General features: G+C 36.3%; 2 protein-coding genes across 2 annotated transcripts in view; one reads left to right on the top strand and one right to left on the bottom strand.

The window, feature by feature from the left end:
- The window catches only part of LOC123718815 (facilitated trehalose transporter Tret1-like), a 30,786-nt gene extending 6,535 nt beyond the window's left edge, over window positions 1–24,251 (bottom strand). The window contains exons 1-5 of the mRNA XM_045675720.1: window positions 24,169–24,251; window positions 7,498–7,606; window positions 4,553–4,657; window positions 1,838–2,040; window positions 7–162 (exon numbers count right to left, since the gene is read on the bottom strand). Coding sequence (XP_045531676.1) covers window positions 7–162; window positions 1,838–2,040; window positions 4,553–4,657; window positions 7,498–7,606 — 573 coding nt within the window. The 5' untranslated portion in view covers window positions 24,169–24,251. The remainder of the gene's footprint in view (window positions 1–6; window positions 163–1,837; window positions 2,041–4,552; window positions 4,658–7,497; window positions 7,607–24,168) is intronic.
- On the top strand, window positions 12,345–19,701 carry LOC123718816. The gene is made up of 6 exons (XM_045675721.1): window positions 12,345–12,630; window positions 13,609–13,887; window positions 14,368–14,525; window positions 17,964–18,222; window positions 18,470–18,571; window positions 19,509–19,701. The coding sequence occupies exons 1-6, from the start codon at window positions 12,460–12,462 to the stop codon at window positions 19,653–19,655; spliced, it is 1,116 nt and encodes a 371-aa protein (XP_045531677.1). The 5' UTR covers window positions 12,345–12,459; the 3' UTR covers window positions 19,656–19,701.
- Window positions 24,252–25,391: the final 1,140 nt, after the last annotated feature.

The following is a 25,391-nucleotide window of genomic DNA, read 5'->3' as shown; positions in this document are numbered from 1 at the left end:
TCTTACCGTAAATATTATATTTACTAATGCCACATGCCGCCAATAGAGAAATAAACCAAAGAGAAACTGTGTAAAGACACCTATAATGATGCACATAGAACTGGTAGCTGTAAGGGCTCCACGCAGGTGTGGCTGAGTAATCTCTGCTACATATGTTAGCACCTGGAAGTAGAACATTACATCTAAATTCACATATGGATGCTTTTTTTAGTAACATATAAACATTTAACAAACTTATACATAAACATTCAGTTCTTAATGCAAAGTAGTTATTTTAAACTGTCAGTTACTACTATAAAGTAGCTTAATCTATTAAAAATTTAAATTACTATACTAAAAAAATACAAATTACGATACTAGAATAAAATTAAGTACTTATATTATTATAGTAATACATACCAGCTTCGTATCCAAAAGTTAACATTTTTACTTGGGTTTGTTTTATAAGGTAAATGAGAAGGCATAAGAGTAAATTTTAGTGAGATTCACTATTATAGGACTTTTTCAGAACTGACTAGTGGTTTTGTTTATGTAGGTTTTATTGAAGATTTTATGGCTTGGTATCGAAACCTTTAAGCCAAGTATTATTTTCTTTCGATGATTTTATAAATGTTTATGTTGGTTAGTATTATCAATGACAATTTTCAATTCAAACAAAGACAAAAAGTCGAACTGCCATTAATATTTACATAACGTTGCTACTTATATCTTAAGAAACGTAATAGCGGAGACAGATAGTATCTATCACATAAAGTTTTTTTTTATATTTATCTAACAAATATCTTAAACACGTAATAATATTTAGGATATTCTTTATTTTAGTATATTCAGATAAAAGGATATGTTGCAGTAAGCGCTATCTATCTTAGTTACTGAGCATCAGGATAGTAGAGAAGGTATTTTGTAATTAACACACGCGGTTAACCCACAGAGGCCGCTGCAATGAAATTAATACAAACTTTGAAACATTGCTAAAAAACAATCTGCACATGCATACACAATGCTGCATATTATACGAATCTTAGTCGTAAACGCATGCCGTATGTACTAGAATCTTGGATTTTATACAGTATACTTACTTGTATTTACAAAAGACTAAAAAACGGCGTCATACACCATTACAGAAGAAATAAATTATCATGATTGTTGATTTTTAAAATAATTCGTTAAAAACAGGTTTAAACAAAAGTATGTACTTTATGGTTTCGCGTTTTACTACTTAAGTGTATAGAAACGCATAAAGATATTCAGCTCGTCTTAATTTTCTTAGAAATATCGAGGTTATTCCGACAACGTTGAGAACGTTAAGGTCAGATGTACGTCGCACGGAAACGTCTTTCTGTGAATTGAAGGGCCTTTATAATCTTGAATACCTTTATAGGAATACGGAAATTGTCATTTAAGTAGTAACCATTTAAATGGCAATTGGCACATTAACAAGAACCTACTATTGAAGTTGTGTCTAGAACACGCTCGCAATTTATACTTTATTATAAGAGAGTTTATTACCCTGTACGAAACCATAGAATACATTAAATAAATAAATAATGTTTATTGTTATATGTTGTAATTGCTTTATAACTAGAAATCCCGGTATTAAATTTGTCAGAAATAAGCGTTTAAGCCCTTCACTGCCCTTAGAAACAGGCCACCATGTAAAATATTATCAAAATTAAAAAAAAACGTCCCAGACAGGTGCCTGTAGGTACTTTGCTCCGTTTTTCTGAAGCAAATGTGTAGAACTTAAAAATATATTAGATTTTGACATGTTCGAATCATACTTAACGCTATAACTTGATTTTATTCTAAGTAGCGACAATTATTTCGCTCTGCTTACCGGTGCCTCAAGAAGTCCTCCTGCCAGGCCAGTTAGAAAGAGAGCCATGTACAGATGCGTAGTGTTCTTCGAGAAATAGAAGATCAGCCAAGCTATGAAGAACGGGACGTTTACCATCTGCATAGCGCGTCGTCTTCCGAGGGGTGCTGTTATTACGCCCGAGAGAGCGCACCCCAATGGCACTACTATTAAGTTTATTGAACCTGAAATTAATAGAATAGTTTAAAACGTTGGACAAAATTAAACTTCAGTACATCGGCTTTAGGTGCTATTTTATACGGTAGTGTTAATTAACATTTCATGCAAATGAATTAAAACCTTAATAGTAATAATAGAAAGTTCATAATTGTATGAATGTGTTATGGGTTTTTTCATATTAAATAAAACAAAATTAGCACATGTTAGTGTGTTTATAAAAGGGACCACAAACAATTTAGCTAGCAAGAAACAATAATTAAAATATCTTAATTAAAATTAACTTAAATAAAGAAATGCGGGCGCCACAATGTTAATAACCTAAACAAATTGTCTTAATTCAATTACTTAATTTCAAAATTCTGCCATTATCGTCTCTATTCTAAATGATAATATTTAAGAAATACTACACCGATACATAAACTATGTGAATGTAAAATAAATTGTATTTTTTCATTACAAAATAATGATATTAATTAAACATATATGTTGTTGTGTTAACAAAATGTAAATTTATTATTCATTAAATGGATACCTAATTTGAGGGCATTTCCCAAAGATAAAAAATCTAAATATTTCAGATAGCTTCACAACAAAATAATACTAAACGTTATTAGAACATTACTAGAGATAAAACGGATATCCGGTAACCGGAGGCCGGCTCAAATTTTAAATCCCGCCGAATACCGGAAAGAAATTTGCATCCTGCTGGTATTTTTTTATGTTATAGGAGGCAAATGGGTAGGCTCATCTGATGTTAAGTGATACCGCTCCTGGACACTCACATTGCCAGAACGCTCGCAAGTACGTTGCCGGCCTTTTATTTCAAATACACATAAATATTGAAATCACTATGAATATAGTTAAATAACCACGATAATCATACATTTTTAATAATGGATCAAAAATTTTTAAAGCTGAAACTGCACTAAGGGCAAATTATGACGAGTAAATAGCGATGTCACTGCGTTAAAAGGCAACAAACGGTTTCGCTTGTCTTCGTAACATATTAGGTCCTTACATATGAAATTGGCGTTTTGTCGTACTGGCCACTTTACGTACGTACCTCAAATACCTCCTGTATTTGAGGTTAGGAATTTCAATTTCAAATTTGTACAGCTATTTACTCATGTATTTGTGCTTCGATGGCCGTCATTCATTTGGTTTTTTTTCTGTTTGCGTCACTCATTTTACAAAATGGAAAACTTAAAGTATCGCATTATTTACGAGTATGAGTTCCGCCGTGGCACTAGTGCTGCGGAAACGACTCGAAGGGTGAATGATGTGTATGGCGGTCATGTTGCAAAAGAAAACACAGTTCTCAACAGTTGGTTCCAACGTTTTCGTTCTGGAAATTTCGACCTGCAGAACAAGCCCCTTGGACGGCCTGAGACCCAATTTGATAATAAAGCATTGAAGGCTATTGTGGAAGCGGATACATCGCAAACCACGTAGGAGTTAGCTGCAGGCTGCGATGTTAGTGATAAAACTGTTGTAATTCACTTGAAGAAAATTGGGAAGATTAAAAAGCTTGAAAGGTGGGTACCTCACGAATTGACTGAAGCAAACCGGCAAACGCGCGTCGACTGCTGCGTTACATTACTGAACCGGCACAATAATGAAGGTATTTTAAACCGAATCATTACCTGTGATGAAAAATGCATTCTTTACGATAATCGTAAGCGCTCAGCGCAATGGTTGGATCCTGGCCGCCAGCCAAATCCTGCCCCAAGCGAAAATTAACCCCAAAAAAGTTACTCGTAAGCGTTTGGTGGACTAATGCCGGTACTGTTCATTGCAGTTTTCTTAAATTTGACCAGACTATTACGGCTGATGTCTATTGTCAGCAATTGCAAACCATGATGGAAAAGCTTGCGGCTAAACAACCTAAGCTGGTCAATCGCTCCACGACACTGCTACTTCACGACAACGCTAGACCACACACTGCACAACAGACGGCTGCCAAATTAGAAGAGCTTCAATTGGAATGTCTAAGACATCGTCCGTACTCCCCGGACCTTGCTCCAACAGATTACCATTTTTTTCGAAAATTGGGCAACTTCTTGCAAGGGAAAAAATGTAACCCTGATGGGGCAGTCCAAATCGCCTTCACAGATTTTATTGATTCCCGTTCGACTGTTTTTTTAGTAAAGGGATCAATGAACTACCTATGAGATGGCAAAAGTGCATAGAAAACAATGGTTCATACTTTGATTAATGAAATATATTATATTTAAAAATATTCGACTCTTTGTTCCTCCCATAAAAACGCCAATTTCATATGTAAGGACCTAATATAAAAAATATACACAAAGGCCATTTCCATCACATTCTAAAAGATACTTGCCATGATAACATGCATGGAACTTTTTTTAAAACCCACAATTGATACACAAATGAATAAGACAATAAAATTTCTACAATCTGATAACGCGGTACTGAACACATTAAAAAAGAATTTCATTATTTTTTATAGTCATCATACATCACATATAGAAATTATTTAAAATAAACACATACTTATCCAAGAAACTTCGGAGCTATGTAGACGCAGTACCTCCCCCTCAACTGGGTTCTGCACGGCTGGAATAAGGATGGTGGGGAAACCCAGAGTCATTCCATAACCTAGACAAAAAAATTAAATAAAATTTACTATACATATATTTATTATAAATACGAATACATCCAGAATGGAATCTTGTATGCATCTAACGAAACGTAAAACATATTTTTGTGTCTGTTATATTGCTTCCTAAATTTATTACAGTGAGTTTTCTCTATATATCAGCGTAACTATTGAATAGTCATTGTCAAGTAAGAGGGGGTGAAGCCACGCCCCTAGTCATTATAACAAAACCTAGGGTTAGCTGTGACCTAGGTATTGTAGGCATTGTATTACCCGAGGGGGACACACCCTTCAGATACTCAACGGTAGGGAGGAACGCTCCTATATACTCTGTAGCTTTGTGCGTTTATGCAAAATTTTGATACTTTAAAGCATTATCTGCTTTAAAGTATCAAAATTTTGCCTAATTATAGACGGAATAATGTTGTATATTGTATATGATACAGATATTCAGGCAGCACTAAGCATAACTACGTACGTCGTTGTAAATGATTTTGTCACTAAAACGTTTTATTCTATTAGTACTTATTATTATGGGGTCATGCTGCTGATGTCGAAACTATCTTCATCCTGCAGAAGAGGGCTATTCCTGCAAAGTATCATTTAAAATGTAGGGAATCTCTGAGAGATAAATTCAAGGAAATTAATATACTTACCTTTCCCTCGCAATATATTTATGAAAATATTATGTTTGTATACAAAAATAGTGATGAGTTTACTAGAATAAAACATACGCAGGCTGAAATTTCCGCGTACTAGATTATCTAAAGTTAGTAATTCTTTATTTGGTCAGGGATACATTACTTTAATAAAATCCCAGAGGCTCTTTTTTCTCTGCACTTGAATAAATTTAAGAAATACATATATTCATGAAAAGCTATGTGTGACCTTGTGCTAGACAGGCTACTTCTAATTAATAATGGTGAATGGCAGTGATAAGATATTTCGGCACCACCGCCGCTGTCTTGTGATTCTATTTTTATGAGAAGCTGCGTGACATGCGCACTAGGTTTGGTTTTAATTGGGAAGCCGGAGTAGTCATGCACAAATAATTAAATTACCCTAGTGAAATACAATATTTCTATGCAAGCAGTTCCAATCTGATACAGATACGAAGTTACGTGTTACATCCAATAGCATCCTAAATTGATCTCAGCAAAATAGGGGTGATACTAGACCCTAGAGCCAAATAAGGCAGGTATTGAGTTTGATCGTGTCAACATTCGAAACAATCTAGACTGGAAATACGCGGTATTTTTCATGTTTTAATCAAATAGTAAATTTATTTTCAGAAAATAAGGCAACAATAGCCAACGGTTCTTGTCTTAAGTAAATTATTATTGTTTTTATAATCTTCATACAATTATTGACAGTTTTGTCTGATTCGAGTTTGAATACAGCTTCAATGTAAACATGCCAAAATATTGACGTGAAACACTTTTAGTAACACTATTAGTAGCTTCTAAATTAATTATTGTTTCAACATATGAGTAAAAATAAGCCATAAGGATACATAAAAATCTATTAATTCTGATTGTTAGTTATTAGAATGTGAGCGTGCTTAATCGCTTGGAACAGTTTAATTTGCAGAAATAATTATTGTTTAAAATTATGTTACACGATTACAGTATTCGCTAATATAAAAAGTTTAATTTTTGTGCAAGAACTAATGTGTACCTCCAAAACCACACACGGTTCATGATCACAAACAATGTTTTGGTAAAACTAAAAAAGAGATACGTCGACACACTAGTGCTCCCTATTGTCTTTAATACGGCACTGAAATATGGACTTCCGAAAGTAGGAAGCCCTTGAAATTTGGTGCGATTTCTCAGAATTCCCTGAACAATGACAGTGACAACTACAAGGGACAACCCGTCTTCCACTGTTTTAATAAAGGATCCTGATCCTTTGGACATATAGCACGCAGATGTCCCGCTAATTTGGAGATGCTTTTGGTGACCGGTACAGTGTAAGGCACCAGACCCCTGGGCCGATCCCTTACTCGCTGGACCGAATTAGGCATTCCCGTGTTGCTGTAAAAGGGCTTGCTTAAATCCAGTTTCTAGCATATTTTCAATTAATTACCTTTCCTGTTCCTAATAGTGGTTAGAAATATTCTAGAATTTATTTGTAAAAAAAATATAGCTTCGTATGTTCCAAATGGCATTTGACAATAATTTCGAATCATATTTTTATATACGCGCGGAGGCGAAGAGGCGGTAGACTTATCAACCGAAACGTGTACGTACGATAATCTTTTACGCAGTAAATCCGCATTTGTATATACACTATAGGTCTATAGAGAACTTAGGAGACTGGAAGTGAACGCGACGCCTAGGTTCAAGGACTTGCAGGCCAATATGTTAACGTTGTTTTTACTGAAACTATTAAATTTATGTATATAGTAGTTATACAAAAAGGGATCAAATGAGGTAATTTACAATAGGGCTTTTGTATTTTGAAGACGCAAGACATGATTTGGGTCGTAGAACCAGCGGAGTGGGAGTGATTTTGGTTTTTGAAATCAAACTATTATAAATAATATCCGCTAATTAACTATCAACATTCTCTATATAATTATAATAACTATTAATTATATCGTTTATCAAAACCTAAATATATTTTCGTAAGATATCCTCACCTATATATATAGTAATAACAAAAATGTATAAAAAGAAAATTAAAAGAATTTTAAAAAGTTTGGTCCGTGTGGCAATGCCTGCCGTTAATGTTGGCAGCATTTCCTCGCTGTATTGCGATACTATCTACCAGGCGGGAACTTACACCATTATAATAACCATAATAATAAATATGCTCTTTCCGCATAAAGCCTTACCTAGTAGTAGCAAGTTCTTGACACTGACAGCAAGTAACTGCGGAAGTGCAGTACGGAAGTCCTTACTATATCCGTAATGGTTCTCCAGAATCTGGTCCTTTGCCACCATCTGTAACAGTCAGTAATAATTGAGGCCTCCAAATCTTTAGTGTTTTTAAAGAAAAACAAATAATCCAAAACCTATCATCGCTACGCGGTCACAAAACCGAATAAGATCGAAAAAAAGCTGCCAAAGTCATAAAGTAATTAATAAATTAAATAAATATCTTAGCAGATGTAAGATACATAAGATATTATAAGGCACGTGATGCTCATTTGTTTTATTGCTAACTGATAACTGTTAACATTGTTGTAACACATAAAATAGGACGGTTGTTGTGCTTAATTGAGTTGGTTCAAGAACAGTTATTCAAATAAAAGAAGGTCTCTTCCGTTAGCTAATCTCTAATGAAACTGGCCGCTTACGATTATAATATACTTTAAAGAGTGCGTACTTGCTCTCCGTTTCACGACTCCCATATTTCGTTCGGATGAATACCCCACATGATATGAGCGTAACGGACAACCTTGCTTGTTCGAGGTATAGATGATCTAACACTACCAAGTTAATACAGAATGTACAGAGAATATATTCTGTATAAGACATCTTGCGCTACATGGTCCATATATACCATTACTTCATATCACCTTCACTGAATTCAGATATCAATAGTTTAATAAAATGTACAATTAAGTATGTCATGGACTTGTTAAACGCTGTAGGCGTAATATAATAAGAGATCCTCAAGGTCAAAATTTACGCGCTGAGAATCCAGCAAGGTTTGGAATGAGATTAAATAATACTTTAGGTTTTTTTTTTTCATTTTATTTATGTCATATTCCTATCATTCAATTACTTTTGAGGAATCATTTGGAGTGCATGAACGCGCCTCTAAATATATTTTGGAAAATATTAAGTAGGTATCTGATTCATTACATATGTTATTTGTTAAAATCCTAATTTTAGAAGTTAAATAAGAATTGACAAATGCTGAAACACGTGTTTAGTTTGTTAATATTTTAACAAAAACGTAACTGAAATAGAAACGACATTACAGCTTATTGACAGACACATCGTCAAAGCTATTTATCAATTGTCATCTGTCAAGATCAAAACAGTAACCTACAAACAAAATAAAAGTAAAGCTTGAGTGGTTGTAGGTGTGCAAATATGTGTGAGAGTGTGCGAATTAATAATTTAAAGTCAACCTCAAGTCTATGTCTACTGAATGCTGATATCAAATCACAATAAAAAACTGAAGCATCGTAATCGAGACTATTAAGAATGTTAGAAACAGCTATTTTTTATTTTGACTGTAAATACTTAAGGAAGAATTTAGTTTATTGTACAAGAATAGCCCAAAAAAGCAGAAAAAGATATTCATAAAAGTGAATCATGTTAACGACCAATATATGGAGTTAAAATCATATCTGTTTTATCCCTTTAACTTTATCCCGTTAACTTTCAAAAAACCAGTGGGTCTAGAACGGTTTACAACTGTTTCGTAATCATTTGTCTTTTCTAATGAATATCTGTCCCCACACATCGTCTTGACTGACTTAACGACTTTATGTGTCTATGACAAGCTGAGTTCCTCTCGATATTTTCAGTCATCGTACGAGCGAGTGTTGAATAAGTTAATAAAGATGTCCAATGGTGCATAGTCAGACCTTCGCTAATAGTGTTGCAAGCGCATTCCACATGATCAGTAGAAAGGTATATTTTATTCGAATAAAGTCCAATTTGTTTAAATATCATTGATTACTCTGTTTTATTTTAGAAACAACGTTGCAAAGCAACTAAATTATAGAGACAGCTAAATTATTTATAATTATAATGTAGCGTATACAATTGCATACTGAGGGACATAAGTAAATGGGACGCACGTCTTTGAGTGGCAAATGAAGGCCAAAGGTTTTAGTAAAACTAAAGGTGTATTAGATTAGAATATGATCCGTATTCATAGTCGAGGCTTACAAGGGCGACATATGGGCAAGAGGCTCGCCCGTTTTATGTTAAATGATACCCATGAAAAGTCAACAAAATGTCTTCCATAAGTTTAATGGTGATGGATGGTTTAATTTAATGTATTTGGACATGAGGGAGTTTAAGTCCTGCCTGTTTGTTAAAACTATTTAAAATATGAACTTAACAATTAATTAGTAATTTTAATTGGCAGAATCCGAAATACACCTATTACCTCGTCATCCGTCGTTCCACTCTGAAAATTCTTTAAGGCAGTTTTTGGCGCGCACCACCACTATGTGGGACCAGCTACCCGCTGAAATATTTCCGAACCAATTCAACTTAGGGTCCATCAAGAATAGAGTGTACCAATTATTAAAAGGCCCACTATGCACTCGCGAGTTCTCGGGCATTGAGAGTTTCGGGCGGCAGCTCAAATGAAGAACCTTCGAAGTTTTTAAATTTGATTTCATTTCTTATTACTTGTCTGTCGATGCTATATAGGATCAAAACCTATTTTGATATTCGACGTAGCGTTTATTTCTGAATCTGTATTCTTATATTTACCCATTATCATGCTCTAACTAAATTATAATAATAACTAACGCGATTGCGCTGCCGGCCTTTTAAGAATTTGTACGCTCTTTTCTTGAAGGACCCTAAGTCCAATTGGTTCGGAAACACCTCAGCGGGCAGCCGGTTCCACATAGCGGTGGTGCGCGGCAAAAATTGCCTTGAAAAACGCTCAGTCGTGGAACGTCGGACGTCGAGGTGATACGGGTGGAATTTTGTGTTTTGCCTCGACGTCCGATGCTGAAACTCAGCTGCAGGTATTAATCCGAACAACTCCTCTGATCACTCTCCATGGTAAATGCGGTAGAAGATGCAGAGTGACCCCACATCTCTACGCAACGCCAAAGGATCGAGCCGCTCGGAGAGGGATTGGTCATCGACGATTCGAACCGCTCTTCGTTGGATTCGGTCAAGTGGAAGGAGCTGGTACTGGGGAGCACCCGCCCAGAGGTGAGAACAGTATTCCATGTGGGGCCGTATTTGCGCTTTATAGAGTTGCAAGCGGTGGCCCGGAGTGAAGTACCGTCTCGCCTTGCTGAGCACACCAAGCTTTTTGGAGGCTAATTTAGCCTTTCCCTCCAAATGACCGCGAAACTGAACGTCGTTCGATATGTCAACGCCAAGTATTCCGATGCTGGCTGTGGCTTCAAGAAGAGTGTTTTCGAAAAGAGGAGTAGCGACAAAGGGTATTTTTTTCGCGGAAAACGCGCAAACTTGTGTCTTCTTGGGGTTAAATTGGACTAGGTTTAATCTACCCCAGTCCGAGACTCCACGTAAAAGAGTTTCGACTTCAGACACAAGTTTGTTCCGGTACTCATCGACAACTGCCCGAGAAATACCTGCCCGGCCAGTGTAAAGAGTATCCCCAGTGCTGTCGTCCGCATAGCAATGAATGTTGCTAAGTTGCAACATGTCATTGATATGCAGAAGAAACAGGGTCGGGGACAGAACACAGCCTTGTGGGACCCCAGCATTCACGGGTTTATGGTCGGAACATGCTCCGTCGACGACGACCTTGATGCTCCGATCGGCTAGAAAGCTGGAGATGCAGTCGCATAATTTCTCAGGAAGCCCATAGCCTGGAAGCTTCGAGAGCAGTGCTTTGTGCCACACCCGATCGAAGGCTTTCGCTATGTCCAAACTAACCGCTAGTGCCTCCCCCTTGGACTCAATTGCCTCTGCCCATCTATGAGTAAGGTATACTAGAAGGTCACCAGCCGAACGACCACGACGAAAGCCGTACTGATAATCGCTAATCAGCTGGTGGCCCTCTAGATAACTCAAGAGCTGGCCATTAATAATGGATTCCATTATTTTGGAGAACAAGGAGGTTATTGCGATTGGGCGATAGTTGGATGGATCAGAGCGATCGCCTTTTTTAGGGATCGGATGTATCGAAGCGGTCTTCCAGCACTTCGGGACAGTGCCGAGCGAGTACAGGTACCGGAAAAGGCGCGTCAGGACCGGAGCCAACTCAGGAGCACAAGTACGCAGCACAATTGGAGGGATACCATCCGGCCCGCTCGACTTATGAATGTCCAAGGAAGATAGTGCTCTGCGAACAGCACGTTGCCGGAATGTGATTTCCGGCATTGAGTTATCACACTGCGAAATCGCCGGTGGTGATCTCCCCCGGTCATCCAAATTCGAGTTGGACGCGAAGAGACAGCCCAAGAGGTCGGCCTTCTCCTTCGCAGTGTGGGCGAGCGAGTCATCCTCTCTGTGCAGCGGTGGTATCGATTTTAATTTCTTTTGTTAAAGTCCATTTTTAAAGTGAATAAAAATGTTCTACAATTCTAAAGTAGTTTTAATAACAATCGTAATAAAGTGTTTATGTATTGCACTTAAACACACGCAAGGAAATTCTGTGACTAAGCAGATCTTGATCTAATGCCGCTTAACACAAAATTGACACTTATAACACAGTTGACACTCATTACGCAAAGAATACACTATCTGTATTATGTTGTGTAACATTCCGAAATTCCAGATATACCACTATCAACCAACGAAACACTCGGCCGAGTTCATTACATTGTAGACATACATTTAGCCCTAAGTCTCTGCTACCCAAATTCTGAGATATATTTTATTAACCCTCGTTTTTAGCCGGGAATACAACCGTGAGCTATTTATTCCCATAGATAAGGTCATTACCCGACTCTATACTGTACTGTTCGTAGGAACAAAATTGTCTTTAGAATGATAAACATACGTGTCAGTGAAAATTCCGCAGTTTGAATAATTAATGATAGTAGAAAGGAACAGAAAGGCCATTATAAGGACTATAAGTCGCTTTCTCTATATCAAATCTGCAAAAATCCTAATAGTATGTAGTGACTTGTCCAGACAATTGTGTCTTGAGTCCACGACCATCTAGAATCATGTTATATTCATACTGCTTATATATTTTTCTCATTACGACATATTACGTGGAGGCACCTGGTCTTTTACTTCTTTATCGACCGAAGGATATAAGCGATGCTTGCGTCTTCTCAGAACACCTCAGATTTGATATATCCTTTGGGATGGGGATGTCCGACACAATTACTTTGGTGAGGCAATAATATAGTACAAAATGAAGCGATCAGCGTTGGTCCCAGCGAATAGGGATTATAACACCGCTATATGTAAATTTCATTATTAGAGACGTCTCTATACCTATGCGTTAAGGCATATTTTACATTGCACAAATATTTATAGCTGTTATGCTTTCGTCAGCGATTTCAAGTAGCTGTTTTATTACGTAGTTATGTAGTAAAGTTCACCACATCAAATATAATTCTAGATCTACAGCATATGTTATAAGCTTTCTTAAATACTTGACAATTATGTTAAACATAAATGTTACAAAAAATTAAAGTAAAAATAATAAATTAATCCGATTTTGCTTATTGTTAAACAAAAAAAAATACTAGCAAAATAGCAAATAGACATTTTAAAATGTTTTGTTTGAAATCAGCACACTACCGAATATATCAAGTTCATAAAAATCGTATTTCGATTTATATCATAGAAATAACGTAAATTCTACGTAATGCCGTTAACACAAGTTGAGAAATTGCTTGCGTGTGGGCAAAGTATTATGTTTTGAATGCGCCAAATATTTCCGTTGTGCAGTTAATATCATACAACTAATCGTTTTAAATTTAATATAATTGTTCATTATAAGTTGTTTAAACCTGTTTATCTTGTTAATTTTCTAGTCAACGTCAATTAGTACAAATGAAATGTTGACAAATTTTACGGGCATACGGGATGTTTATATCATGTCATTGTATCAGGGTATAGTAATTTATAGATTAAAGAATGCACTATTGTAGAGACAGTATGTGGAAGCACAGCATCGCAAATAAATATATACAAAACAGCGTTTAGCCTAGTCCCAATATACGAGAAGATTAGACACCGTGAGCGTACATTTAATATTGTATCCAAAAGGATAGGAAGCCTTTGATTTGAAGGCCACTTTCTTCCGCCAATCGTTTCTTGATTCCCATCCAACACATATTTCAAATGCCATGTCTTCTCAGGTACTCCGAACCCTCACTGAAATAGACTACGCATGTACCGTGGAGGTAGTGGTGGAGCCGGCAGTACAGCTCTTGGTTGTGGTCCGGTATCCGAATCTCGCCAATTCGAACTGCGAGATGAATCGAGATGCTTTCATACTGATGAAGAAACATCGGTGTATCAGGTTCTGTGACGTCATGTACGATGAAAGCCTTCAATCCCATTACTTCACGTTTCATGTCAAGGAGCGTCTGCGCTTCAAGTTTGTCAGCAACAGCAGTATTAATGCAGATCTTAATGTAAGACAGCAGTACTTAGAGTCATCAATTAATCAAAGTCAATGACTAAGTTGACTTAGGGGTGTCAAGAACAATAAACTATTTGGATCTCTGCGATTCCTGCCCCTAAGTGACTGAGTTTCGACGTTCTTGTAGACAAATTAACACATTACATAGGTATATAGCAGATTAACAAGCTAAACAATGCTACGAAATTTCTAACTAATTAGCTCAATGGTACTTATTGAAATTTTGATAACTTTATTTCAGTATTAAACGCTTTTTAATAAGGTATGTGTAAATATATGTAATTGTAATGCAAGCACAAAACCGAAACAATTTTCACTACTCAAAGTACACATGCTCAAATATTTGCTGCGGGATGGAATAATGTTTAGAAGAGCGGACATACATCGTTCCAACAGTAAAGAGAGACGAGAATTCCTCGTGAAACTCACTCTATTCTCTTTTTCTGAGAAAATAATCCACAAAAATATTCAGGCTAACTTCTACCAAGTAACGTTGACCTCAGCACGGTACAAGCCACGAAGAGGGTGTACGTTAAAGAATGAAACGAGTTGTACCGTCGGACAGGACCACTTCTGTTTCACCAGCGGGGTAGTCTGTGATGGCATCAAGAACTGTGGTGTTGATGACTGGTAATATTATATGGTTTTATTTGGTATTCATTCGATTGTAGAACGTTAAAAATGTCCTGGTTCTGGACTATAAAACACATATCTTATGATAGTTAATAATCTAGGGGCAATACGTTTCCTTTGGCATAAACTTCTTTGATTACTTCATAGATAAGATCAGCCTTTTGTGCCGGTGCGTCGTGTGTTAGTGAGTTTAAGGATTGCGAGTCCAGGCTTAGCGCTAAGTTGACGTATGTAGAAAATGTATCGTTTTCTTAGGCATGGGAGTGTAGTTCGCGCTAAGTTTCTTTAAGACGGTTTTTACTTTTACCCTAGGTATATGCCGAAAATAAAAGAAAAATCCATTGGTACATCCATTTATTCATTCGTTATGCTGGTTTTGTAAACAATTTGTTTGTAGTTCAACACGATTAAATTCTTGAATGACCATTTTGGATTAATCAACGATGCCGCGAAAACTTGTCCTAATTTATACACGCGTTGTAATTATATACTTCAAATTTTTGCAATGTGCTGAATATTATAGATGACGAATTATAATTACATTTAAATTTAGCTTTAGTGCGCTTAGCACTTGATGTTTTTATTATTTAATTATCCATGTTGTGTTATTTTTTTTAATAAAACAACGTAAACGGGCAGGAGGCTCATCTAATGACATGTGATACCGCCGCCTCAATGCCAGTGGGCTCGCAAGTGCGTTGCCTGCCTTTTAAGAATTGGTACGCTCTTTTCTTGAAGGACCCTATGTCGAATTGGTTCGGAAATACTTCAGTGGGCAGCTGGTTCCACATAGTAGTGGTGGGCGGTAAAACGGTAAAACGTGCCTTAAAATACGCTCAGCTGTCAAATGACAGACGTCAAGGTTATACGATTGGAATTTCGTATTCTGCCTCGACATTTGATGATGAAACTCAGCAGCAGGTATTAATGAAAGTGATTTCCGTAAAATATATTGTAAATATAATACAACAATATATTTATTAATTCCACATCATTATTCTATCTTAACAGTTATTACTAATGCAATAGAACGTCACGACAAAACCCACACCGATTATCCTTCATAAAAATCAGAAGAAAAAAAAATTGTATTACTAAATATTATAACTAACATATAGCAAGCAACTCTTGTCAACTCAGCTAGTATACAAACAAATAGGTCTGCCTTTTTTTTATTTTTTTTTTTATAAAAAAGGGGGCAAACGGGCAGGAGGCTCACCTGATGTTAAGTGATACCGCCGCCCATGGACACTCTCAATGCCAGAGGGCTCGCGAGTGCGTTGCCGGCCTTTTAAGAATTTGTACGCTCTTTTCTTGAAGGACCCTAAGTCGAATTGGTTCGGAAATACTTCAGTGGGCAGCTGGTTCCACATAGCGGTGGTGCGCGGCAAAAATTGCCTTGAGAAACGCTCAGTCGTGGAACGTCGGACGTCGAGGTGATACGGGTGGAATTTTGTATTTTGCCTCGACGTCCGATGCTGAAACTCAGCTGCAGGTATTAATCCGAACAACTCCTCTGAACACTCTCCATGGTAAATGCGGTAGAAGATGCAGAGTGACCCCACATCTCTACGCAACGCCAAAGGATCGAGCCGCTCGGAGAGGGATTGGTCATCGACGATTCGAACCGCTCTTCGTTGGATACGGTCAAGTGGAAGGAGCTGGTACTGGGGAGCCCCCGCCCAGAGGTGAGAACAGTATTCCATGTGGGGCCGTATTTGCGCTTTATAGAGTTGCAAGCGGTGGCCCGGAGTGAAGTACCGTCTCGCCTTGCTGAGCACACCAAGCTTTTTGGAGGCTAATTTAGCCTTTCCCTCCAAATGACCGCGAAACTGAACGTCGTTCGATATGTCAACGCCAAGTATTCCGATGCTGGCTGTGGCTTCAAGAAGAGTGTTTTCGAAAAGAGGAGTAGCGACAAAGGGTATTTTTTTCGCGGAAAATGCGCAAACTTGTGTCTTCTTGGGGTTAAATTGGACTAGGTTTAGTCTACCCCAGTCCGAGACTCCACGTAAAAGAGTTTCGACTTCAGACACAAGTTTCTTCCGGTACTCATCGACAACTGCCCGAGAAATACCTGCCCGGCCAGTGTAAAGAGTATCCCCAGTGCTGTCGTCCGCATAGCAATGAATCGATGTAGTATCTAGTATATTTATCAATCACGCAGGCTCCGCGCATCAAAATATAATTTCTAAAGTTCTAACTCTGAACGACCAGTGTATCCACTTCCCGCCACTTTCATTCAGTTGCAAAAAATCATTATCGTTTAGTACATGTAATGGTATGCCAGCAGCCACTATTATTCAATCATTGAATTGAACGAAGAACTCAGGGCCAGCACAATTATGTGTATACGCGGTCGGCTGAACGTTTCGTAATGCCTCAGTGGAAAGGACGCGTGGAATGTTTTTATTGAATGATCAAATCATAATTTATGTAACACTACTTGACAAGATGAGAAGATAAAGAAACATTTATATAACTGTAAAATAAACACTCAATACACAACGGTACCTGAGCCAAGTGTTGCATCATGACCGCTACCACCTCCTTCCACTAATTAGAATTGGTAAAATCCAGTGTAAATGTAGAAGGAGAGTTAAGTCAGACGGTATTGCGACTGTGGAATTGCATCTGTAAACCTCCAGTAATGGAGAGGCAGCAAAAGAAGAAGAAGAAAATCAAACAACGAACGAAATGAAAATAAATCACATAGGTGAGATGAGTGACTACCAGTGGATGCAGACTGTACTGGGCAGGGCGTACTGGAGAAAGAAGAAGTACGCCTACGTCCGAAAATAGACCAAAAAAAGAGATTGATGATGATGAGGTGATGACAAAACACGATACGTCGTCGTCGATTCGACTGATCTGTGACCGTTTTGTGTCTGACATTGGAGGATTATGTGCTGAAAATTATTTTTGACACTATTATAAATAAAGCGTTATAAATTAATGTTTTATTCAGATTTTTCATACGGTAAATTAACCAATTCTGGTTGTGTGTGACTCCGGCTGAGCACCAACGCTCGCATGTCTATGCTTTCGTTAGGAAACCGGCGTGTTGTAAATCCAAAATCGACGGCGTGTAATGTAATGGCCAAGGAAACAATACAAAAGACTGAAGACGGGGCCTTGTTCTCCTAATTTTTCACGAAGTTACGGTTCATACTGTAAGCATCCTGGTCTGATTTTAATCTATAGGAAAATATGTGAATACCATACACAATAGAAAAATTAAACGAAGAATATAATGGCCATTTGTTAATAATATTGTTACTCTATTTCTACCTAGTAAGTGAACCAAAGAAAATAGGCTTCAAAGTACCTCCGAAGAATACTCCGGGCCCATTTCGATTAAACTTATCGTGGGGCAAAAAAGCAAAAAAGCCTCCTCCCTCCTGCTGACAACGAGTTGTATTTATAATTTCACAGGTTCGACGAACGCAAATCTACGTGTTCTCTTCCCATTGAGAGACTCAGCTATGCCCCAGTTATTGCTGTCCTTGCTGCCATGTCGTGTGCCCTGTTAGCACTTGGCCACATAATCCAACGGTGTTTGCCGCCACTCGCAGATTCCTTCTTCATATTCAACGCGAACGAAGACAACCGACTCTGCATAGACCCAGTTCTAGTTCCACCAAATAACACTCCACCAGAAATCCCGACAATGAAGAGGATGTCTATTATTCCTGTAAGTCTTTTTTCGTACCCAAACCAATCAATAGAAATGAGAAATATTGTTACTTATTTGTAATGTATTTTGGATTCGGCTTTATATTTCAAAGGAATTTAATTAAAACTAATTATAAATAAAGTTTCAAGTAAGATGATGCTCGTAGAGGAGAGTGCTTTTCACTTGCTTTATATATCTCCATGACAATAGGTTGCTAGGTAACGTAAAAATTCCATTAAGACATAAGAATATTAAATTTTACAAGGTGTTCTCGTCATCTTCAGAAGAGAGCAACGTGATTTTTGAAGATAAGAACTACGGTATTGAGCTCCGATCTATCGATGTTACAGAGGAAGCCACATCCAAGGTACTATTGTAATTAAGAGAAGTGAGGTTAGAAGGCATTGCTTCATGAGCACATGAGCAGTGCTGTCCTCTCTATACCTTTATACGAGTATATATTATGGACACCTGTCTATACAAAAAGTGATCAAAATAGCACAGCTCAGGCAGATATATTAATTAATAATAATAAAAACAGTAAGCAGTCTAGTGGCTTCAGCGTGCCACTCTCATCCCTGACGGCATAAATTCGATTCCCGGCCGTACTCCAATGGACTTTCTATATGCGCATTTAAAATTCGCTCGAACGGTATAGGAAAACATCGTGAGAAAACCGGCTTGCCCAAAGCCTTAGCTAGCCTGGCCTTAGCTTAGACCCAAGAAGTCGACGGCGTGTATCATAATTAGGCCAGGAGGCTGATCACATACTTGCCTATTAGATTGACAAATGATCATGAAACAGATACAGATATCTGAGGCCCAGGGATAAAAAGGTTGTAGCGCCACTGATTAATTTTATAATTAAAAACAAATGATTCCGTTTCCGACATAAGAGTAACTTTTAACTGCGCTCACAGAATGGCTATGTGACAGTATAAAAATAATGGCTGCATAAATCATGGCGTTATAACATAGCTGGTAAATAATCATTAACTTGTCATAAAATAATAATATACTTATTTGATTACAAACGTCGGTTACAACTGGTCACAGATTACATTAATACCTATAATCTTTATAAATCAGGGTCTCAGATTGCATGTGTTTTTGATGTTTATTTTTAATAGAGAATTGACACATCGTCAGTATTTAAAAGGCAAGGCAATGTGTGCCGATTTCCTAACGATATACCTTCATATAAGCAGCAGCAGAAAAGCTAGAACCTTGAATCCATAGGAAGTTCAGATATTCTGAAGCCAACACTGCTCCTCCTTCTAATATCTCGTATGTACTGGTTACAGGCAGATATCAAGCCAGAAGAAGCGAGAATCAGTAACATCAAAACGATAACTGAGCGAATACAAGACACATTCAAGTCGTTCACCTTCTCAAAACGGAGGTCGAGTCAGAAGAAACAAATCGAAGAAAGAAACAAGTCGATTGTATGATGTTATTACATCTCTGAATACGATTAAAGTTTAACTGTCACGACAATTCTTAACCCGTCTGAACAATGCCTTAGGATGTTAATGTTAAGTGATAAGCCCATGGACACTCGCAATGCCACAGGGCTGGCTTTTAAGTTGACAAGTTCTTTGAAGGACCGTAAGTCTAATTGGGTCGGAAATACTTCAGTGGGCAGTTGGTTCCGTGGTGCGCCGCAGAAACTGCCTTAAAAAACGCACAGTTCTGGAACGGGTGCAATTTCGTATTCTGCCTCGACGTCCGACAGAAATCTATCTGTGAATGACAAATCTATCTGAAATAATTCTCCTTCCCAGATAATTATTTTTCTGTGTGTTTATAGAATTAGTAATGGTCTATTGGCGCGAAGTAGATAAATGCAATATTCCTCAGTTTAGTAAAATTACTTATTATAACAGACGTCGTCTGTTTTAATTCATTAATTTTAATTATTGTTATTATGATTTAAAACCAAATCAATACTATATTTTAATGATAATCTCACTAAATTATGAAACAATTAATCTCTCAATTTAATTAAACTATTATAATATATATCCATAATTACTAATGCTTAATGAACTAATTAAATTATATCTGTGCTGCTAATTTAATGCCCGATTAGTTAATGACTGATACAGGGCAGCTAAAGAATTGTTTAGCTTCTCTATGATATGATATATAAAAATTCACTCAATAGCGAACGAGTGCTGACAGCAATTATAAATGAGAAATTAAACTCTGAAAATTATGATACTCTGATTCATGCCGAAACAATAACGGTTGCAAGATGGTTTCAGTAAAGAAAAAACATTTTATATAGAACAGGAGGCAATCGGGTAGGAGGTTCAGCTGACATTAAGTGATACCGCACACGGACACTCTGAATGCCCGTGGGTTCACAAGTGCGTTGCCGGCCTTCTAAGAAATAGTACGCTTTTTCTTGAAGGATTCTAAGTCGAATTACTGATAATGTAACAATACTAATGTGTGTGTAATATTGATTAATGTAGTAGACAAATTGTGTACACCGAAAAAATCTTGCAAAATTGTTTACACGTTTTAATTTTTCTTATTTGGATGACCGCGCTAACAGGATCTACGGCTCTGACAGCCAGTTAAATTTTGTAAATAATACATATTTTGAAGTCAAAGCTAAAGTCGTATAGTGAAGTAATGGGTTAATACACGGTGTACAGCGTTATAATAAAACATGTATGCACTCGCAATGTTTATCCCGTGCCATATCTTAATAAACTTGAATAAATAATTCCTTGATAATATTGATAAGATAATGTCTGCTTCTAAACTGCTTTAAGGCCGAGACAGGCGGATTTGAAACTAGTATCTTTAAAATGGGTGAAGCTTATCATGTCTTGAACATTTTCATGGTCTTCCATTAGGCCTAATCATCTTATAGGTCTCGTAATAATGCATTAGATTAGATTCTCTTCTAGAAGTTTTATTTGGAAATATTGTGATAATCGGCTTAGTACGAAACGCTTAAGGGCCTTTATCAGATAGTCGCTTAATCAAATAACATCACTTGAAATACCCTAGGTTAAAAAACACACGATCTAAAATTAATATTCATCATACATTGGACGAAAGACAAAAAACTGCTTTCAAAGAAACTGACTTCAAAAGCCTTTTTCAATATTATGTTAAAAAACTGTTTAATTCCTAATAAATGTGTATTGTTAAAGACGAGTCGAGAAAAGACGTGCGTTTAGTTAAACTTTTCAAATTATTATGTATAAAAAATGATAAAACAATAACTAAATTGCGTATAAGTTTGTCATTCGCCAACCTGCACTAGTCGTCCAACCGCGAGCATTACGGATGGCACCGTTTTGCCTACCTCGTTGAGCCATCATTATTTGGTCTACCTCGTTGAGCCATCATTGCTTTGTTTACCTTATTTAGCCATCATTATTTTACCTACCTCCTTGCGGATAGAATGTCATAGAAAATCAAACGCATTGTCTAAAGTACAAATTACTTTTATAAATACATATTTTTTTACATTTAGCATTGTTATCAGCAAGAAATTAAAATTCAATATTGAAGTTTCTATAATATTTATAGCAAGTTTGCCGATAGAAACTAATATGTTAAAGTATTAGAATGATATTACGATGTTTTAAAAGTAAACAATTTACGTAATCATTTGGCAATCATTGTGTCATTATGGTCGTATTCAACTTTTATTGCAATTATGTTTATTTTTATATATACTTCGTTCTGATAGAAATAAGTTCATATATCTTATTATTTCACCTGTATCATTATGTGCTCTAATATAGTAATGATAGGTCTTTAGTGTGTAGCTTATGGCTGATCATCGTGGTATCCGATTTGTGTCCAGCATATTTTTTATGCGTTTGGAGATGATTGATCTATAACTGATTTTCTTGAATCTCTTCTCTTGAATATCTGAAGATTTTCTGAATAAATAAAGTATGAAATTCTAAATTGTGCGTAGTTTTTTACTAAGTTTTCTCGACGCAGGCTTCACACATAATAATATAAAGATAATATATCATAATCGTTTCATATATAGAAATCAATCCATTTAAAAACATCGCCATATCGATGTTGTAACAATAAACGCGTGACCCAGAAAATACTTGTTTTTAATATTGTCGCTGTTTTAAATATAGTAGTGTACATACATACTCAAATATGTACTCCCGTATGAGGTAAGTCTCGCTTCTGTATCTCACCCTTACTTAACGACCCTTGCCCTGAATTGAGCCCTTAGCGCTAAGTATGACATCCGCGTTTTAAAGATTATTTTAACTACAACTTATTTTTTCATAAACAGCTTATTTAGCTTTTTAATTTAAAATATTATCTAACGAGTATACAATTAAGTGATTTTTATAAAATTATCTTCAAACATTTTGCTACCCATTAAAATTTTTCTTAGTACATTTTTATATCACAGTATTCACCCTCATACGCTCAAAATGGTAGTTCTCCGGCGACAAGTCAAAAAAAAACTATTAAACTGCGAGTATAAGCGGTGAATGGGAGCTTGTTGACGCTGGACTGTGCAAATCGGTTACACAGCAAAAAGGTTATGTTTCCGGCAGTGCTGATCAGTCTCATACTCTCCCAGCAAGTATGCGCTTTCAGTTGCATTATCTACAAACCAAATTTCCCCTAACCTAACCTAAATCCCTACAATGATCTAGTGGGGCATACTCTAATATCAAGAACTACGTAGGATAAAGATAAGGAAAGAGGTTATACTTTATATTATAAGGTTCTAAGGAACTTATTTTGTACCCTTTCGATACCCTATAATACTTCTCAAGAGGGGACCATAAAGCTGGTTTCGAGAATTGATCTTACTAATGAGAAATAGCAGGGACCGAAGTGGAAAAGACTGGTATAAAGGAAAAATTTGAAACTCACGAACATACATTGATTTGCCGCCGCCGAGGTCGTTTTTTACAGATTTATTTTACGAGGGATACGAAATATACGTTGAAAATTACACTGATTTGTTCGCTTTGTTTATTAAATAAACTACTCATCAGGAACTGTATTATTCTTTACATAACAAATTCATAATGAATCGTGTTTTCATGTAATGTATTTAAGTAAAAATAATTCATAGATCTTGCTAGAAATACAGAGGGTTTAAACATAGATCAGATTTAAACATATAGCTATGAATTTCGGGAGGGCGTTCAACTTTCATTTTTTAGCCAAGCGAGCAAGTATATTTGTGAACATATTATAATTAAAATGTATCCTTAAATATACTTATTGGTAAATTAGGTAAGGCTTAAAGTACTTATTAGTCCTAAGTGAGGCTAGATCGTAATGTTTTATGATGTCTCAGTGCGGATACATGTATTTAATAAAAAATAGATTATAAATATATATTTAGTCTAAAATTTGCATCACGTGTATATTCAAAATAAACATACAAATAATAACATACCATAACCAATTCGCATAAGCTAGTCGCATACATTGTTAAGCAATTTAAAATATTATGTCATTTTCATGACTTTTGTGTGAACAAGGACGTACATGATAGCCCGTCTAATTTATCATTTCCATCATAAACCATAATTTAAAAACTGACAAATTAACTGTCACAAATCGAAACCAGAAGCAACAGTGAGACGGTTGTAAGCGAAGATATACTTAAAGTTATGTTCAACTCATTTAATAATTAACGTAAAATTTAAAATTAATTTGTCAGCTATTGATTACTAGAAAGTATTTTAATTATAATTTACCAATTTCCGTTAATGTTAACATCAAGTAATAATTTACAGTCAAAACCGTTTACAACGACATCGTTTAGAACAACAGACCGGCTATATTCGGTACTTAAAAACAACGTCATCATCAAAAAATATCCGTTTTTACGACCGTCCCTTCGATGTCGTTATAATACATTTTGACTGTATGCAAACGTAAAAGAATTTTGTTATAATATTTAATCTCGCATCGTAATGTCAAATCACTTACCTTCAAGAATACACAATCGCGTTGTAAGACGCAACGACTTCGACTGACACTGGTAAAACGAATGCCGAATGGTACCAAATAATACAAACGATGCAATAAGTGAATAGTTTCAGTAGACTACGTCGATTTTAGTTGGATGAAAGATACGCCTAATAAATTAACGTTCAACATAGGTTTTCTTAATGTTATTTATTATACAAACAACCTTATTTTTATCGTTCTACGAAGAACTGGAACGAATAAATTAATCTAAATGAAAATAAAAATAAAGAAATAAGTTTTATAATTATTTAACTATACATTTATAAGAGAAAGTGTCGTGAGCAGCTAGGCTGCATTTGACATATCAATGATTTTACATAATACGAGTTTATAAATAAACTACAGTTGCAAAACAAAAATAGGCTCCGACCAGAGATTTAACTAAATCAGTCTTACTTGCACCGCTTTATCTTAAAGTCATCTTTCATCACAGCTTCAAGCCAATTTGACTTTGAATTTGAGAAAGAGATGAAGACGCTTTAGTAAAAACGGAGGACGTAGTTTTTGTTGAAAACCTCTGAGACTCATGCATAAGGGAGAGATCAAGATATTTTTGTGCACAATCGTAAGTATGCGATTATCAACCCAAAGGTCGTTTAAACCGGCTTTGCATAAATACCGTTTTCTCTCTACGCCAGTCTTTCCCAACGCGCGGCCCACGCCACACAGGGGAGCAAATTGATAGTTGGAGGGTGGAGGGGGGCTATTAGAAAATTTAATAAATTTATTTGGAATTTGAATTTTAGAAAGGCTAAGGTGTATGATACAAGAAAGGTTGGAAAACACTGAACGCACCAACCAACCATTTGTCATTGATATACGTAGAAAGCAAAGGCTTCATATAGGATGGCTTATTAATATGACTGGACGTCAAAAGTTATATGTTCTAGTGGTTAGCATGTTCTCCAGATGTGTCTGTCACATTTCACATTTACATTTCCGTCGAAAATCCTATTGGGTATAAATACAAGCAAGCCCTATCCCAAACAAGAGACACTTGAAATAGGACCTCAATTCATGGGAATAAGGTGCATATTATGTAAACGTTTAAAACATTACCATTTTAATCTAATTATACAAACGAATAATTTGGTATTTACTCTGCTTCCTCATACAGAGTTACGACTAGGTACTTTGATTACATATTATTTCGCAACCTTAGTCACCGATACGATGTCTCG

Source organism: Pieris brassicae, chromosome Z (genome assembly GCF_905147105.1).
Source record: "Pieris brassicae chromosome Z, ilPieBrab1.1, whole genome shotgun sequence".
Taxonomy (NCBI): Eukaryota; Metazoa; Arthropoda; class Insecta; order Lepidoptera; family Pieridae; genus Pieris; species Pieris brassicae.
The sequence above is the reverse complement of the archived record's forward strand: the minus strand, read 5'-3'. Positions and strand labels throughout refer to the sequence as shown.